This window comes from Prosopis cineraria, unplaced genomic scaffold (assembly GCF_029017545.1).
Source record: "Prosopis cineraria cultivar Desert tree isolate PC_DT_omini unplaced genomic scaffold, ASM2901754v1 PC8, whole genome shotgun sequence".
NCBI lineage: Eukaryota > Viridiplantae > Streptophyta > Magnoliopsida > Fabales > Fabaceae > Prosopis > Prosopis cineraria.
The window spans coordinates 18,310,204-18,330,996 of record NW_026555339.1 but is presented as its reverse complement, the minus strand read 5'-3'; the positions used below and the strand labels follow the sequence as shown (position 1 = coordinate 18,330,996).

General features: G+C 31.1%; 1 protein-coding gene across 2 annotated transcripts in view; it reads left to right on the top strand.

The window, feature by feature from the left end:
• Positions 1–4,774: 4,774 nt before the first annotated feature.
• The window catches only part of LOC129317779 (disease resistance protein Roq1-like), a 32,228-nt gene continuing 16,209 nt past the window's right edge, over positions 4,775–20,793 (top strand). For both annotated transcript variants that reach the window (XM_054962155.1, XM_054962156.1), the window contains exons 1-2: positions 4,775–7,450; positions 7,533–8,055. In XM_054962155.1, coding sequence (XP_054818130.1) covers positions 7,586–8,055 — 470 coding nt within the window. In that variant the 5' untranslated portion in view covers positions 4,775–7,450; positions 7,533–7,585. The remainder of the gene's footprint in view (positions 7,451–7,532; positions 8,056–20,793) is intronic.

The window sequence follows — 20,793 nt, the reverse complement described above, 5'->3', positions numbered from 1 at the left end:
AACCTTTCATTCAATATTATAAGACATTTTTAATTGAGTTAATACAGTTTTCAATAAATTAAGTTAATTCTCTTTAAAATCACACACTCTTTTCATGTCTACCTTCATTTAATAGGATGTTTCAATTATAAAATCATATTAATTGCACCTCTTAATTAAGAAAATTTTTGGAAAATCTCATTAGTTATACTTAAAAACCCAAATGTCTTTTATTTTTTAACATTTTACTTCAAAAAAATGACACATTTATGAGTGGAGAGAGTAGTCATTACTTCACTTTTTTGAAACTATCATTTATATCTCCAAAGAAAAAGGATCCTTGAACCAACAACGTTCACACAAGCTTATCCTTATCCATATGATCAAATACCAAAAACAAACGATCCCATCTTTTTCGAGACGATCGGCAAATAAGACCAAAGACAAAACCTGAAGCTACCTCTGAATCATTATTCCACACCTTCATTTTTCTAAGCAAACCCACAATTTGGGAGACTTTATTTCTAATAAACTCCTCCTAGCAATCGAAGAATATTCTCTCATCTCCATTATTATTCTGTCCCAAAATTGTGCTTCTTCTCATTGGTGTTTGGCTGAGCTCCAAAAGATTCTTGAATCCAAACAATCTGAGTAGACAAGTTATTCCGGTGTTCTATAACATAGATCCATATCATCTGAGACATCAAATAGGTACCATTCCAGATGCCTTTGAAAACCACAGGGAGAGATTTGCTGAGAAGAAGGTTCAAAATGGAGAGATGCTTTGCAAAAAGTTAGCAAATATATCTGGCTTCGACCCTAAAGATTGGTAACTTCCTCTATTATTATTTTTTTATTCCATGCATAAGCATCATCGGTATCCTAAAAAATCTAGGGCTACCATTGCATGTGTCAGGATTCAAACTCAAGACCTTACTTTATCTATTATTTTAGTATATGTGTTACGATTGCCCTACTTGAACATATCATAACTCAATAAGCAAAAGATAAAACTCCCCGCACACGTAACACAACACATAAGAAGTTTCCCACTAAACTCAATAAATTACTTATTGAATTGACACATTTTTTTATATTATTTAGTATTTAAGTTGACCATGATAAATCTTCTCATATATATATATATAATCATTTATTTTTCCCCATTATTTTTTCCTCTTCATATTTTCTTTTTTATTTTTCCCTCGTCTTTTTTTAAATACTCTTGATGGCTTTAGTTAATTTTTTCATCTGTCTCCTCTCTTGTTTCTTTTATGTCCAATTTGTTTCTTATTACTTTCTCCTCTTTCCCTTTTTTTGTAATGGCCAAATTGTGCTTTCAAAATATAATTTTGTAAAAATATCGCAAATCCTTTTTGATATATTGTTGGATAAGATAGTTTTTAGCTTTACAGAACCCTTTAAAATATTGTTTACAAATCGACCATAATAAATTTCTATATTTTGCATTGGAAAATATTTTAAACTGTCATTTATTGAGTTATTGTGAGGTTTAAAAGTGATATTTTTTCTTGATATATCTTTGTCAAGCATGACATAAATATTGAACATATACAAAATTATGCCATCAATATTCCGTTTGTTGATAATGATATCACTACAAAAAAATTGACTTTCGCCGCTGAAAACTTTCAGCGGCGACAAAAAGTTGCCACAATCTCGCCTCAAGAGCTCCTATCACTAATTCAATCTACGATGACAATAAAAGTCGCCGTTGAGAGTTGAGAATCTACGGTGACATTTGTCACTGCCGAAAGTCAAAAAGTCGTCGCTGAAAGTTTTCAGTAACGACAAAAAGTCACCACAATGTCACCGCGAGAGCTCCTGTTGCTGATTCAATCTGCGGCAACAATAATAGTCATCACTGAAAGTTGAGAATCGGTGATGACAAATGTCGCTGTAGAAGAGAAAATTTGTTGCAGCCAAACGATAGTCAACACTGAAAGTTGAAAATCGACGGTGACATTTTGTCACCGTAAAAACCACACATCAGTGGTGACTATTTCTGTCACTACTGAATGTTAAGTATCAGTGGCGACTTTTGTCATCACGAAAGCTACCAATTAGCAGTGACCTTTTTGTCGTCATTGAAAAGTAATGTTGGTTCACTTACACATGGCACCATGTCACCGTCCACGTGGCGCCCCACCTCATACCACATGGCGCCATGTGATCCTCCATGTGTCGCATGTGTCGCCCTCACCTTATACCACGTAGCACCATGTCACTTTCTATGTGTCACTCTCACCACACGCCACATGTCATTATATCACCAATTTATATTTTCATTTTGAAAGTTATCTCCTCCAAGGTTTGAACTCGTGACCTTCTCCTTTTGTGTCCAACCATTTTGTCACTAAGCTGGAATGAACCTGTAGTCTATTATTGCATAATTAAATACACATACGCACACACACATATTATTAAACTATACCAACACACATGCATATTAAATATTAAATATTATAAAATATCATTACCATCCTTAAATACTTCAATTTAATTCTTTTAATTTATAAAATTACAAATTATATTATTTATTTTGTTTAAATAAACTATAAATATAATTGATACAATATCATTTGTATTATTTATTTTATTTTATTTTACTTATTGAGGTTGTTATATTATTTATTTTAATATTCATATTTATAATTATAATATAAAAAGTATCTAAGAATAAATAGTAAAAATACTAATGATTATACATTAGTTTATAATTATTTATGTTTCTAAACTAGCATCAAGCTTTAAAGTTATTGGTGTTAAATGTAGAATTTAAATTAAAAAATTAGATTAGATGAAATATTATTCTATGAATGAATAAATTTAAATATCACATATTTAATTATTATAAACGAGTAGTGTTATTGACTTCTATATTGATTTGATGACTTATGTTTTCTCTCTCTTCTCTTTATCTTGAATATTTAAGATTTTTTACTTATTAGTTATAATTTTAAATTTAATTTTTTTAGTTATTAATTAGTCAAAAAATATATATTAAAAATTTCATGCTTATTTTGGCCATTAAACATCTTAACTGGCTTTTGAATAAAATTATCCAAACAAATTTTAGTTTATCTAATAGACTTCTAAAAAAAAATATATCCAAATATAAATCATATTACATTTACTGACTTTTCTTTAATCTTAGTTTGCTTACCTCGGTTGAATCTTAACCTTAGTTGTAAATTTTTTAATACAAACACACACGTAAAATAATATGGTTTGGCTTAATTCTTTACTTTAGCTTATTAGCATTAAATAATATCTTAACCTTATCTTAAAGTTACAATTTAACCATAGAATATATTAAATAAAAATTCATTATGTTATTTTATATATTCATTATAAAATTACAATAATACAACAAAATTAATGTCTTAAAATGTTAAATGTTAGATAAATAAAAATAAAAAATTATGATGATAATACAAAATCAAACTTTCAGCAGCAACATTTAAATTTGTCATTAAAAGTCTCATTTTCAGTGGCGATACTAAAAAGTCACCACAGATTTTTGACTTTCATATGTAGCCACTGAAACTTACAACATAATTTTTTTAAAAAAAGTATAAAAATGGCCAAATCTTTCACATTTATAACAAACTATTTCTATTTTATCTTTTTGAAAATTATCTTTTCTAAAGGTTTTTCTATGTTTTTTCAGGAAATATTTTTTATGTCTCATATATCTTTTATAAAAATATTATATATAATTTCCTTTTTTATTTTTCCTAGAAGGTGCTTGTATTTTCCTAACTCTAGTTTTTTCTTGTTTTGTATTACTATATATTTCTTTTTACATTTTTATTTCATTGTATAACTTTAGTGCCGTGATATTTATAATATTAATTATTTGTCCTTATATTAAAACAATAGAATTTATTGTTCTTCATTATAACTAGTAAAATAAAAGCAGAAGAAAATATAGAAAATGAAATAGAAAATAAAATAGATAACACACCTTTTGAAATAAATCAACAAAGATACATGAACATAATATCACATATAACTTACATAAAAATAATATTGCCAAGTTTAGTAACAAACAGAGAATATTTAAGAAATATAATATTCAAAAATCTTGTGAAAGAATAGGAAAGTTAGGTAGTGGTGTTCCTATTAAGCCTAGGAAGAATAATATCGTAAAAAATAAAACTTGTCAAAATAGGAATATGAGATGGTTCGATAAGATATTAGGATCTAAGTCAAAAAAGAAGAATAAGATAAGTCTTAAGAGTCTTAGTCTACAACCAAATAGGAATAATGAACCTGAAGGAGAAATAAAAGAGGTAGAAATAAAGAAATATATTATAAAAGAATTGAAGAACAAATAGAAATCCCAAAAATAAAAAATAAAATAAATTAAATAAGAGAAAAATTTGAAAGAGATATTTGTGCAGAATATTCAAATTCTTTTTGAAATAGAAAATGACACAAGAAATCACGAGTGAAAAATAAATATGACAAAAGAAGAAAAAGCAAAAGCAAAAGAAAAACAAGAGTTGAATCTTGTCAAAAAATAATTTAAGCAACAAAAAGAAGGTCATTAGGTTAAGCAAATTAAAAGATCTAATTTAACCATAATTTTTTTAAACTTCTATAAAATCAGAAGATTTTGATTTTGCAGGCATTGAGTTAAATGGCCCCTTCTCTATCTCTTAATATAAACCTCTCTCCACTTGTAATATTACAAGATATGTATGTGTATCTATACATACATACATATATATATATATACACACACACATACAACTTGGTTAAATAAATGGAAATGGAAATAAATTGAAATTTAAATAAAAAGATCATGAAATTGGTAAAACAAAAATATATTTTTTCCTATGGAAAATACTTTAGTTTAATTTTGAAAACACAAAAATTAAACTTGTCATAAAATTTAATTTCGAAGCATAAGAAATATCACTACAAAAAATTATAAAATTGTTGACAATCAGCAGCGACACTAAAAAGTCACCGCTGATTCTCAACTTTCAGTGGCGACTTATATGTTGCCGCTGAAACTTACAACATAATTTAAAAAAAAATTACAAAAATGCTAACAATCAACGGCGACACTAAAAAGTCACCACTGATTCTCGATTTTCAGCGGCAACTTGTATGTCGTCGTTGAAACTTACAACATAAATTTTTTAAAAAAATTATAAAAATGTTGACAATCAGCGGCGGCACACTAAAAAGTCGCCGCTGATTCTCGACTTTCAAGGGTGACTTGTTTGTTGCCGCTAAAAATTACAAAATAATTTTTTTAAAAAAATTATAACATATGTTAAAATATGTTGACAATCAGCGACGACACTAAAAAATTGTCGCTGATTCTCAACTTTCAACGATGACAGTAGACATCACCATTGAAAGTGTGACTTTTTGTGGCGACATGTACTTGTCACCGCTGAAAGTATGACATCCAGTGGCGACTATATCTTGTCGTCGCAGAAAGTCACACTTTTAGCGGTGACTTTTATTGTCACTGCTGAAAGTTGAGAATCAACGGTGACTTTTTAGTATCGCTGCTGAAAGTCTTTTTTTATAGTGTACGAAAAGCAATACAAGGAATATTTCACAGTGAGAATCATAAGCCCAAAGGAAGGGCCCATTCTAAAAAACTAGTCTATTGGATGGGAGAGTTCCTTGAACTTATAAACCCCACTTTGCTAAGGATGTTGGCTCTTGATAAGGTGGCATTGTAATGAGTCCTATATTGGAGAGCTTTACAAATAGAGTAAGGTTTATAAGTTCAAGGGATCTCCCATCCAATAGGCTAGTCTTTTAGGATAGGTTCTCTTTTTAGACTTGTGCTTGTCATATTGTTGTTTTTATTGAGAGTCTAGTATCACAGAAAGAGCTACCTATAAAAGGGTCTTGACAGGGTGGCATTGCAATGTAGGTGCCTCACAAATAGAGTAAGGTCTATAAATTCTAGGACTCGCTCACCCACTAGTCTTTTGAGATGGGTTCTCACTTGAGCTTATGCTCATCACATATCTCATATAATTTTGAATATATTATGATTTTGGAGAGATAAATAAACATATTTAAAGTAAATTTAATTTAAATTCATCCAAAATTCTTTAAAAAAAAACTCCCTTGCTATAAAATATAAGGAAAAAAAAATTGGAAAGATTCTTTATCATCAACTATAATGCACAAATTTTTATAAATATTATTTAATAATGTATTTCTAAAAATGCCCCTAAGAAATACTTCAAAGTTAAAACTACTAAGACAATTCAAACTCTTCATTTTCCCATATTAATAAATGTAGGGTAATGGATCAAAATAGGAAAGAAAGAGTATTTTTCAAACATCAACAACCTATGTGCATTAATGAATTTGTACCTTATATTATTTGATAATCAAGAGGGAACTATGGTGTGCTCATCAAGATGATAAGATCTAGACTATTTAGATTAAAAATTATATTTTTTTATGAAAATAAAAATTATAAAATTTTTAATAAATCTACTTTATCACCAATCCAAATAATAAAAATTTAATCTAGATAGTTCAATTAAATATTTAATAATCCAGATGTACTCTGGATAGTCTAGATTTAATATTAATTTTTTAAAATTTTTTTTTGGTAAATATAATATTAAACATAAAGATAATATCCAAATTGGTACTTTTAAAAATATTTTTTTCAAAAAGTTGTGAGTTAAATATTTTAACTTGAGATTGTTCAAATTACATCTGGATATAGTCATTTATAAAATTTTTAAATATTAAATTGGACAATTCAGATTAAATATGTATTATCTAAATGAGTGATAAAATAAATTCATTAAAATTTTTATAGTTTTATTTTAATAAAAATAACAAAATAATTATTTAAATATGGACCCTCAACAGGGCGATGAGCACCCGCATTGAAAGTGGTTCTTTAATGGTGAAAGTATTTTATTGAGCCTATATATTATAAAAATAATTTTTAAATATAATATAAAACAATTATTAGAAAAAAGTTTTGGCCCCAATTGTTAGATGTCTTGACTTTGTTACAACACACACTAACAATAAACGTACTTGGGTAGGGGCACTTGGTATGGAAAATTTAGAACAAGTGATTCTAAAGATAAAAGGGAATTCTTTTTATTGAGAGATTCAAATTAAAGGGGTATGCATTGTGCGATGAATTATACTGAATAGTGAATACTGAAGGGAACCATTCAATTCAACTCCTCCACGCAATAATTATTGCATGTTCGAAGATTACCATTATACCCTTAAAAAATTGGGGGTTATGGTCTATTTTTGTCTCTTTTCTTCTCCCCGTTGATGCTGCGTCCTTGATCGTGAGAGAGCGAGAGTGAGTCCAGAGCTTCCACCTTTCTACCTTCGCATCGCCGTCCCTCCACCGTAGCTGGTCACTGTTTATTTAGTCGCTGGTTCTTCTTCCCCTTCCTGTTCCATCGCTGCTATTCTGGTACGAAAGCACTATTCTTTCTCTTTTCTTCTTATGTGTTAATTGTATGCCTGATTAATCCCCAAATTAAACCTTTGAATAGATCCTATTGCTGAAGCTGCATCTGCCTCTCTCTCTCTCTCTCTCTCGACTTCCATGAACTTGATGACAATCCCACCATGGAAGTACCATGTCTTCTTGAGCTTCAGGGGAGAAGACACCCGAAAAGGCTTTACAGACCACTTGTATGCTGCTCTAAAACAAAAGGGTATCATAACTTTCCAAGATGATAAGCTCCAGAGAGGAGAGGTTATTTCTCACCAACTCCTCCAAGCAATTGATGAATCTCTCATCTCTCTTGTTATTCTTTCTGAAACTTATGCTTCTTCGAGTTGGTGTTTGGATGAACTCCAAAGGATTCTTGAATCTAAAAGATCTCTGGATAGAGAAGTTATCCCAATCTTCTATGAGATTGATCCATCCGACGTGTGTCATCAGAGAGGTACCTTTGCTTGTGCCTTTCAGAAACATAGTCTCAGATTTGCTGAAAACAAAGAGAAGGTGCAAAGATGGAGAGATGCCTTGGAAGAAGTTTCAAATATATCTGGCTATGACACTACAGATCAGTAAGTTTTGTATAATATAGATATTTCCATTACATGAGTCGTGATAGTTCTTTTAATCATTGCTTAAAAACCCAATCAATTATTAAACCGAACTAAGTATCGGTTCATAGTTGATTGGTCGAACTGTGATCGAATATTAATATATTTTTATTGTATATGTAATAATTAAATAAGAAATACATGTCAATATATATATATATATATTTTGCAAAAAAAAATTATAAATGCTTTGGTAATATGATCTATTGTTGATAAATACATGATTAATATATTAGTCATGAATGAAGTCTTCCATTTACAAGTTATTTAATTAAAAAAGATGATGATGGAATGGAAAAATATTAGACGCTATTTGAAGACATATTTAAGTTAAATTAGAAAGATTAAGTGTAAACAAAAAATATAGATAAATAATAAAAAGTATAAAGATTAAAAGCATGCATTTACATTTAAAAAAGCTTCAAGATATAAGGCAAAAAAAAAATCAACCAAAATCACAAGGAAAAATAAAAATTAGGAAAAATGCATTGTGTTGTGTGCACAGCGTGTATGCACATTATTAGAAAGCTCCACATCCCTCATATCAAAAGGGAAGGAAGGTGTATATATCTATGAAAAAGAGGCGGTGGAGTCGATTGTTACGGTCTTGGAACTTCCCTTTCCTTGAACTATGTTGGCATTAGCTTGATCAATCTCTTGATGTTTGCTAAGTCAATCAAATCCTTAGAACATAGGCAAAGAGGTTAGTAATCTTAGAGCACATGAGAGAGTAGAGGACTTAAAAGTGTTATTGCTTTGCTTGATGATTACAAATGAGGAGTGAAGGATATTTATAGACCTCCCTAATCCTTCAAAAAGTTCTCACCAGCTTCTTTAATATACAATGGAGATGAACTCAATCCAATGGTTGATAATGATTCTCTAGAATAGTCATGGTAATATCTAGATAACTACTCTAGATATTTACAAGGAGAATTCTAAAATATACAAGAGAGAGATATCCTTAGAATAATCTAGATACTACTTGCACTCTCAATACTATTTTAGCATATCCAAGTATCACTGGATTGTACGAGTGTGTTCTTAAAGTCTCTAGTGCCTTCTTGATTGGTTTCCATCACTCCAGTCTCTTCTAGATCATTCTAGAAGTTTCTTGAATATTTTAACCATGTAAAATGTGTTGCTTTGTCACATTCTCCCCCACTTATCCTTGTGATGTCATTATCATTGTAATGTCCACCTTGACATTACTAGAACAATGCTCTAACATGCCATTATGATAACCATGATTAATAAGAGTCCTTAAGAAAAATCATCACAGCCCAAAGGTTTAAAAGTAAATAATTTAAAATATGGTTATCCCAAGAAAACCCTTTTTAAAAGTCATTTGAGCTCAAATCATAGCTTAAAATAAATCATACGCGATAACAGAAGCTTGGAAATATAAAACAACACTTAAAAGGCTAAGAGGGGCTTTTTGGAAAATTTTAGAATTTGTGCCATCTGTCATGATGCAGACCATCTCCCACTACAGAGAGCCATGCTCTCACTGGGCAATTACACCATAGTGCAACTGCCATGTACCGCAAAACGCACCTGTTGTCATGATAGCACCCTGGACTAAATTCCAAAGCATACCATTTCGCCATCTGATGTCTAATTTGAGCGGTTCAAGTGTCCACATGAAGCTCTTCAAGCCCTCTAGCTATTGGCACCAATCTCACACCCAAATTCTCAACCATTAAAAAGTTAGATAGCAGAACCCAAAATAAGTAGTTTTCACCCTAAAACACACTCAAGGGTGTCCATATCACACAACCTTATGCCAATAGTCTTGGAATCACTTAGACCAACTCAAATGGACCACATACAATATATTAGGCCAATCATATCACAACAATAACCATATATACACAAAATGATCATCAAACCCCTAATTCATAATAACCATAAGGGGTGGGTAAAAATTCAATATAGATATCTTTTTGGTTATTCCAACACAAAGTTCACACAAACATATCACTTGCATGGATATCTCAACCTCACTACTACAAAATAATCCTAGAAAAGCACTTATTTTTAGGCTACATGAATGCTTTCAAAGCGCTCCTATAGCTAACGCTCCTATACATATGAGAGCACTTTATAAAACGTTGCCATAAGGGTGGCCAATAGGAGCACTTTTTATAAAAGCACTCTCAAATAGATCAACTTATAAGAGCACTTTCGTATATATAAACCTATTGGTATGTGGGAGTGCTTTTTGTCTAAGCACTCCTGTATGCGTACATATAAGAGCGCTCTATCAAAAAGCACTCCCGTATGAGTTCATAAGAGCGCTCTATTTTCGAGCACTCCATATGTTTTTTTGTTTTTTTTTTTAAACTTTCTCCAGTATCTTTACAAATGACTTATTCCAATATCAAAAACCAATCCAAAAACAATACTATTAAATAAAAATTGTATATACAAAAAAAGTACTTGAAAATAAAACAACTATCTCAATTTCCTAACTAGCCTAATCTCTAGCTAGTTTAACAAATGAAATTATTGGTATTTTTTAACATTAAAAGCTAGCTACCTACCACAAACAACCAATTTTATATTTTGACCATTGCTCAATTTGCTCCATGTTAAAATGCGAGCATCTTGTTCCCGCAAATTACTACAATATGGAAATAAAAGCAACATATAAGTAATTAACATTATATTAATTTAATTTTAAAACATTTGGCTTACATTCTCAAGAATAATCAACTTTTGCTGTGTGATTACTTTTCACATAAACTTCATCATATAGCATCCACAATCTCAAACCTTATATTTGTGTAGGTACCTATAAAACAATAAAAGATATTGTCATCATCCAAATATGATAGAAAAATTTTTACCTTAATTACTAAATATTTAGGGATGAAATTATATATAAATATATATATATATATATAATTTTGATTTGTGGGAAAAAATCTAGCGAAGTCTCCCTCTTAATTGGACATTTCAAAATTTTTCAGAAATTCTAAATCAATCCAAAATAGCATATTCATGGTGGTAGTTTTTTCTAATGAACAAGGGTCTTTTAATAATTGCATCACAAAATTTAATTTCAATTGAATATATTGGATTTATAGTGAGATTTTAGAATTCCTTTCATATAGGTGAGCAAGCAAATGCATCTAGATTTATAAACTTTAGTGTATAGATTTCAGTATTTTATATCTATATTTTTTAAAATTTAATATTTTCCGCCCTATGATTAAATTTTAAGATTTTGTTCCCTTACTTGAAGTTAAATATCACGGATCTTTCAACGTTTTTTTTTTTTAACTATAACATCTATTCTGGGGGCTGTAAATAAATTTTCTTTTATTTTCATAAAATTTCCTCATAAAAAAGAATAGTGTGAAGTCATAAGGATGTGCACGCGAGGGCAAATGTAGGTACCGTATAGCTAAACTTGTAGGTCCGTGTATACCAAATAGCGATACACAGATTTTTAACAATAAACTCTCCTAAAAGCAAAACCTTCCAAAAAAAAAACATTTTATCAATAAAATAAAAAAGTCTAGATAGTTTTCTCTACAATATTAACTTTCCATTGATCATAATTTATACATTCAACTTTAAGCTAAATTAAGATAAAAGAATTTCAATCATGAAATTATCAACCTCAAATTCTGCATAATTCCAATATAAATAATTTGAATCTCAGATTATCTTTATGTATTTACATCTAAATTATTTCAAAATTTATATAATGATTTATTATAATATTAGTTATTAAAAAAATACCTTTGGTGGCCTTTTTTTTGGGTAGATGCATGGCAAATGAACGTTGTTCTTTTTAGAGTAGAGGTGATGGTAGCAAGTTCTCCAAGTTGATAGGTGACTCTGACGTAGCTGCAGCATCGGCGAAGCTACTATGCATATCTGCTATTTAAAAATGCAAAACTATGATTTTGAAACACAGATCTGTGATTTCAAATGCAGTTCAATGGCAATGATGGAGCTTCAAATAGTGTATTAATAGAGGACGATGATTAAGGGTGCACGGAAGATGAACGGTGGCTTCTTTTGGGCGAATGGACGGCACAGTAGTAAGACATAGGAAGAAAGATTCCTGATAGAAAACTAAAATCTAATACGTGGATTTGGGGGGACTCTCAAAATTTATAAAAATGATAACTAGCCTATAAAAGAGTGCTCCTATAATACACCTTTGGGAGTGCTCATTTTGTGAGCGCTTCAAAAGGCTACTCTTTCGAAGTACTCTTTAAAAGAGCACTCCGGAAGGATTATCTCTCTAGGAGCATTCTTTACTAAAGGATTTAAATATTTTTTTTAAAAAAATTATTTTATCCTTTTAAAGCACTTTTATAGTGAGCGCTTTTAAAGGCCTAACATACAAGAGCTCTTGTTTAAAAAAGCACTTTGGTATGTTTTGCCCAACTTTTCAGAGCGCTTTTTTGATTAAGCACTCTTAAAGACATGCTCCGAACCATGTATTTTGTAGTAGTGCCTCTCACAAGAATTTCAATACATATATATCATTCTAGGTCAAGATACACACTCATGCATCACATTGTTCATGCAAGTGATTACAAAAGCATGAATGATCCTAAGTTGGCATAATGTTCATATCATTCATTATAAAACCAAAATAACAAGAGAAAAGAGAGCTATACAAACGTAGCCCACAGTCCTCGATAGATCCTTCCTTCCCTTTATTCCTACCAGAGCCCTCACTATAAAATATAACCATAAGGTGAGATAAACATCTCAGTAACAGAATATTTCACTACTATCAATTAACATACACAACTATAAGGGAGTAAAGTTTATACACATCAAAATACTCATTTAGCATATTGAAACATGTCCTTTCCATGAACACAAGTTATTTCACACTCTAGCATGATCATTCTATCATTTGAGCCTCCATATCACCCTAACTGAAACCATAGGCTCTTGGACTAAGTGGAGATTCACAATGCCCTAAGTTCACCTTCAGTGGTACGATTGTTGAATAGGGAGGTGCAACGAAAGAATAAAATTTTAAATCCCTATCTTGAAGTGGATCGAATGAACTCATTTAAGTCAAGATAGATAGAAAAATTACCTTTTAATTTTGAACTCCTCATGTGTTGTCTTCAAGTAATTGGATCTCGAGAGTTGACAATGTAGATCTGTTCCCTTTGTTGGTATCCACACGAATAGCTATCTAATTTGAACAGCGGGCTAGTGCTCCTAACGTCTGTTCATCTTTAAATGTTAGTTTTCTTTTCTTTAGGGTGTTTCATGACTCTCAAAGCGTTTGGTCATCAAAACTTTTCTAACTCTCAAAACCTTAGCCTAGCACATCGCTATTCTATATTATATATAAATTAGGGTTTTTGAGTTTCTTTAATGAGCCAATGAAAATATTAGATTAAATTTATCTTATAAATAAATCTATAATATCATATCTAATTTAAATTTATCTTATAACTTCAAACTATAGAAGTGATATGACATTCTCTCATATCATGTTAGTTCTTAAATTTAATCAATCACATAAATTTAAAATTAAAACTAACACAATACAATACAATACAATATATCATATACACATATTATATTATGTGTGTGTGTGTATACACGAAAATACACATATATGTATATATATTTCAAATATATATATATATATATTATTATCTTTTGAATTTTATATATATATCTCTCTCTCTCTCACACATACACACACACACATGAATATACATATATATTTTTAAAAAACAAAATATATATATATATACAATTATATTTTGAATTTTATATTTCATGCAAATATATATATATATATATATATATTATCAAATAAATATTCATTTATGTATAATTCATTCACCCTATATTACATTCATTGAATCTATAAATATTCTAGATTCAATGAACTTAGACATTATAGTTCGAGTTGGACTGTTCTTGTGTGTGACTTTGTAGGCCCATATGAAGTTGGCAATAGGCTAATAATGTTATTAGCCCACAAGTTACAAGTAGCTTCTAGAAAGATATTGCAACTACCCTATTCATGCAAGGATTGATGATCCAATGCAACCTACCATATAACTGTATCACATCCTTTTTATTACATGATATTTCAGTCAAGTTTGAGACATGAAATTATCATTCTCCTTTACCTAACCATTACTTTCTTGATCTCTAAGTGGACTGATTATAACAATAGAAAAACCCTTCTATTGTAGTATGGCCATACATTTTCTCAGTCTTACTTATCGAGGGGCCCAGTAATATCTCTCAATTAATGTGGTGGACAAATTCCATCTTGACTACTCAAATTTCTCTATATGAATATCGTTAAACTCAATCATAGCCTTTATGATCACCCAGTAAAAGGTGACTTTTCACTGGGTCAAAGTTCACTGGTCCTCATATAGGAATCCATAATGATCTCAGGTCAAAGGGCTTAGTGATATGGTTACATATGAGATAAGCTTATGACTTGTACCATGAAACGTTATCATAGTATGTTAGTCCAGCACCTTGAACCCTTTCAACTACCTATGACTTTGATTTATATCTTTATAATTAATTAAAGTCATACTAGCCTTGTTTCATCTATGATCCCTCATAGATGACCAACTAGGGACATTTAAGATAATTCAATATAGTTTATCCAAGGATATAGTTATCATAGTGAACATGCAATTAATATGATAACAAAAGAGAAATTCTATAAATAACAATATTCATAGTATAATGATTGGCCTTAAGGCACAATTTTCAATAAGGATCACTCAGCCAAAAGTGTTCTATCTCCCTTCCAAACTAGGGTTTCCCCTTATTACGCACAAATTAGGGTGTCGTTACTCTAATACCATAGTATTTATGCTAAAGAGCATCATCTCTAATGCCAATCCTGCATGGATATTAAGGAGATAATCTCTAGCATTGTACCTTAATAGGCACTAAAGAGATACATGCCATATGAACTTTTACTACTCCTTCTTGTAGGTGAACTCCCACCGCCTATCATGATCATGCTCACACTTAGCATACATATCATGCATTTATATCCAAACTACGTTTAACTCATATAATAGGTTTTCACAACTTCCATTATTCTAGAATCATTTTAAATGCATAAAACATCATTTCGCCATATGTAATGCTTTTAAAACACATGTGGACAATTTACTTATCTACTCACAAACAATTAAGCACTCTAATCAAATAGTGTAAATTATTTCGTTACCTCAACCTTTTTGTTACAAAAAGAGTTACTGTGGTCTAACGTTTGTTCCATACGTTCCATACACATGATGACACTTGAGAAATACTTACTCTACTCAATTAAGTACCAATTATCAATTATCACTTAATTACACCCTTAAGTCACTAAATTTTAAGTACTCACTGTACTCAAAATCTCATTCATCAACTTTAACCCTTCCAATACACTCCATCAATCCTATTTAACATCCTAACACACCAAAATCATCAATCATGTACCCATATTGCCTTAAAACTTCAATTTCTCGCATAAGGTTCATTCAAACCCTAGCTAAAAATTTCAAATCCATACAAAACCTATAAATCTAGGGTTAGAGGCTTGATTTTGTTCCCTAAAACCTTAACTAAGTCAATGGGTTTAGTTATAGCAAAAAGGAATTGAAATCACAGCCTCAATCATAACCAAAAGCATCAAAATTCACATAAAGGAAGAGGGAGAGGTATATAAAGCTTACCTAAGGATGAATCGTCCTCTAAATGCTTCCAAAATGGTTTAGAGATCATGCCCTAGCTTCCACCGGTTGTTCTCTATTGCCTCCTCATGATTTCTTTTATCCCACTTATGATTTTTAGCCTAATTCACAAGTATGATAAGTGTAGATTTTGCACATATGCCGTGATGCATTGGTGCATGGCACAAAGAGTCTCATACATTTTAGGTCTCTCTCTCCATGCCACGCTTACTCGAACACCAACCTAGCCCCTTTTAAGGCTGTCTAAGAATCCATTAGGTACATTAGTCTCCCAAAAACTTCACTAATCAAGAATTCATGTAGAAATTACCATTCTACCCTTATAAACACTTAAAATCCCCATATTTAAATTTAGGATGTTACAATCGCTGATTCATCTCTATAACAATGAAGTTGATCTTCAAACTACTAAAGATATCCTTGAGATTTCTATATTAGCTCACTTTCTAGTAGTCCCTTTTATTTGATCAATTATTGTGTGTCTGGTACCACACGTCTTTTTTGCACAAGTCGATGACTAAGTAGTTCTTCAACATCATGATCATAAGCCTTTATCATCATTGACGGGGTGAGTGATGATATGCCTTAGGTAAGGTCATCTTGATTTTTGTGATAAGACTTCAATATGATACTATAGAAGACAAGATGGATCTTTAAGTTAGTAGGGAGATCCAACTTGTATGAGACATTCTCTACCTTCTTGATTGCCTCATAAGAACTTCATATTTTTGAATGAGGCCCTTGTATTCCTTTATGTAGGCTTTGAATTATTGTAAGAGAAGTTTCACCATCATCAAGTCTCCTACCTAAAAGTCCATTATGCACCTTTGTTTGTTTACAAATTTCTCAATGATTAAAAAATCAAACCAGACCAGTCTGGATTTCGATTTGGTTAGTATGTAAAAACCATTTAGGATCAGTGGTCGAACTAAGAATTAAAACCAAGTGGGGAACCAAATTTGGTTTTCAAAAATTAGACTATTCAAAAAATTTCTTTTTTTATTTTTTTAAAATGACCCATTTTTTTAGTCATTTGATGTTATATTGTATCATATGGCTTGTTAAGTCATGATAAACTTAAAATATTTAGTTAAGTAGCAATTTCATATTTATTTCTCATATTTGGATTATTATATACATATTAATTTTATTAATTTAATTATTGTGTGACCATTGATCCAACCCAATTGAACTAAACAACTGTGACCTGCTAACCTTTTCGCTATAATATCTAGTCTGATTCTAAAAGCATTGAAATTTCTTCATCTTCTTTGCAACCTTAACAAGGTAGGACCTTATTTCATGCACTTCTTCATGCCAAGACATAGCCATATGAAAAGCTTCAGGGCTCTTATCTTTATAGGAGGTTGCAAGGGCATGTGGGGTGTTTAGTTGGTGTCTTATTATAATCTCAAATGGACTCTTTCTTTTTTCTTTGCTTCTCTGCAAGTTGTAGGAGAATTGAGCCACATCAAGTATAACTTAGCCTAATCCTTCTAATTAGTACTAACAAAGTGCCTCAAATTAAATAGCATTCTAGAAAACCATTCACCTTTTTTGTTTGGCTATTTACCTGAGGATGAAAGCTAGTTGAGAAGTGTAACTCCATCCTTAACAACTTGAATACCTTTATCCATAGCTTCCTTATGAAATGTAGATCCTAATAACTAATGATAGTTTAAGGAAGGCCCTAATATTTTACCACATTCTTGAAGAACACCTGAGCTACTTCCACAACCATACAATTTGTTGGGACTGCAATAAAGGTAGCATACTTGGAAAATCAATCCATTAAAATCATGATAGAGCCAAACCCATTAGACTTGGGCAATGTTGAGATAAAATTTAGGGATATGCTTTCCTATGGTTGGCTTAGTATGGGCAAGGGTTCAAGCAATCCTCCAAGTAACTAGTTATCTACCTTGTCTTATTAACATATAAGACAAGTCTTCACATAGAGCTCTACCTCTTCCCTCATATATGGCTAATAATAGGCTACTTTTAATAAAGCCAATGTCTACCTTTATCCTAGATGTCCTAATCATTTAGAGTCATGACACTCCTTAATTAGCTCCTTTCTTAAGTTTGACCACTTATGGATATAGATTTGCCTTTCCAAAGCGTAGAGGATTTTGTCTTCTACACAAAACCATTCAGTCTTTCCCTTTTTTGCAAGTTCTACTATTTGCAAGGATATAGGATCATAGGCCATCCCCTGTTTGATCTTTTCAACCAAGTCTCCACTAACTTGGTTTAAGGTGGCTAATTTTGCTTTTCTACTTAAAGCATCAGCAACAACATTGACTAATCTGGTTTATATTCCATTACATAGTCAAACTTAGCTAAGAAGTCTTGCCATCTCGCTTACTTTGTCATCAACTTGTTTAGAGTCTACAAGTAACTAGTGGTCACAATTATTTATTTTGATGACATACTTTGCCCCTAGTAAATAGTGCCTCCAAGTATACAAGCAATGAACTACAGTTGTCATCTCCTTTTCCTAGACTGTATTTCGCTTCTTGATGCCATTCAACCCGTGACTTTCAAAGTCAATAAGATGCCTCTATTGCATTAAAACTCCTCTTATAGCAATGTCAAAAGTATCAGTATGTACATTAAATGGTTTAGAGAAGTTTAGAAGTACCAATACTAGTTCTTCCATAGCATCTGCCTTTAAGTCCTTAAAGGCTTCTTGGCATACCGATGTCCAATCCCAATATGTGTTCTTCTTTAATAGATTTGTGAGAGGGCTAGCTTTTAAGGAATAAATTTTGATAAACTACCTATCATAGCTTACTAAGCCTAAGAAAGATCTTAGGTCAGCCACACACATTGGAGGCGCTAATTCCTTAATAGCCTATATTTTTTTCTCATCCATCTTGAGGCAACAATATTAGATTACATGCCCTAAGAAAGAAACTTCTTCCATGGAAAAAGATCATTTCTCCTTTTTGACATAAAGCTCATTCTCACACAGGGTCTTGAGTATAGGTTAGAGGTGTTCAACATGTTCCTCAAGTGAGTTGCAATAGAAGACAATGAATTCTAAGTACACCACTATAAACTAATCAAGATAGAGATGGAAGATCTTGTTTATAAAGGTACAAAATATGATTGGTGCATTGGTTAGTCTAAATGGCATGACTAATCACTCAAAAGACCTATAGTGTGTTACATAAGATGTCTTGGGTTCGTTTCCTTTGGCAATTTAAACTTGATGATACCTTGACCTTAGATCCAACTTATAGAAGTACTTTGCCTTCCCTAACTTTTCAAACAAGTCAGCTATCAAAAGAATAAACTATTTATTTTTTATAATTATTTTATTGAGAGCCCAATAACTAATGCATAAGTGTAAGACCTATGTTGCTTCTCTTAGAATAAGATTGATGCTCCAAAAGGTGTTGTTGATGGTTGGATAAAGCCTGTAATGATCAACTCCTTTAGTTTCTTCCTTAATTCCTTTAACTTAGGTGATGCCATGTGATATGGTACTATAACTAGTGGCCAAGTTTTAGGTTCTAACTCGATCTTATGCTCCATTTCCTTATGAGTTAGTAGCTTCTTTGGGAGCTTAGGAGGCATAATGTCTTATTTTTCCTCTAAGACTTATGCAATTATTAAAAAGACTTCATTACCCTTATCCCTTGGCTTAATCTCCTTTAAGGCTGCTAGGTAGGTTACTTCTCCTTTTAGACCCTTCTTGACTAGTAAGGCCCATAATTGGTGTCCACAACTCATGTAATGTTCTCCTTATTATTCAAAACTTAGCCAAAACCTTTATGGTAAGTATGGATTAAACTATATGATTACTAAATCATGGTTGTAAACTTTAACTAGTTATTAAAAGACTAATCATAGTAGAAAGTAAAAGAGAAATCAAATGTCTCTACTATGGTTTAAAAGGTTTCAAAATAAGTATTAGAATACACATTTCATAATCTAACAACAACTTCATTTATAAAATAAAAACCTTTCAAAGTTAGGATCCTAAGTATAATAACTTAAACTTTAAAATCAAATATATACTAATTTAAGCATGGAAATCATAACAGATAAGATAATAAACAATTTAGGGTCAAAAGAGCTAAAAAAGAATTTTTGGCACAATACACCGTGGCATAAGTGACAATAAGCACATTTAAGTAAATTTAGCATTACGTTGCAACATAACATTTTAGTATTTTACCTTACAGCATACTTTCTGGCCTAATTACAAATTGGATGCCTAAAGGCCAACTAGCATATTTTCACCCTTAAACCATAACACAGTTATCTAAAATTCACATTAAGTGTTAAAAGCAAACTCAACATCTAGATCATACTCAAAAGATTGAGGACAACCTATGTAACATATCATAGTAGCTAGATATCACATATTTCATAAATTTAACCCTCAACCCTAAGCTTAATAAAAGCAAAGAAGGAGGTCATCATCATTTAAATTATCCAAACATTCAGTTACAACCCTCAAATAACCTTAAACATACTTGCACCAACATTTTGGCCTTAAAGAAGCATGTTTAACTCATACAAACAAATTAAAGGCACTAAAACACCAACAAACAATCACATATGCATGCAATAGTACAAGTAATCTAAATAATTATCCTAGTTGGCTATATCATGGTAACTACACATTAATCAAAAGTATTTAAGGTATTACAGTAGGAAATCTAATTCTTCAACCTTATATGGCTTTCCCTTATCCCGATCAGAGTTAATGTCTATAAAATGTTTAAAAGAAAGGGGTGAGTACAATCATACAGTAACCTAGGTTAATCTAGCCTATACAAACACATGTCAACTAATTATACTGATGCAATGGCAATTATGCTACTTTCACAAATTTAATTTCTTTTCAAAAAGTTTCTACTACCATAATACAAACAACCATGTGGCCGAGCACAAATACATATCAAAATTCATATCATTTATAAGCATAAAAACCACATAAGAGGTCACAATACTA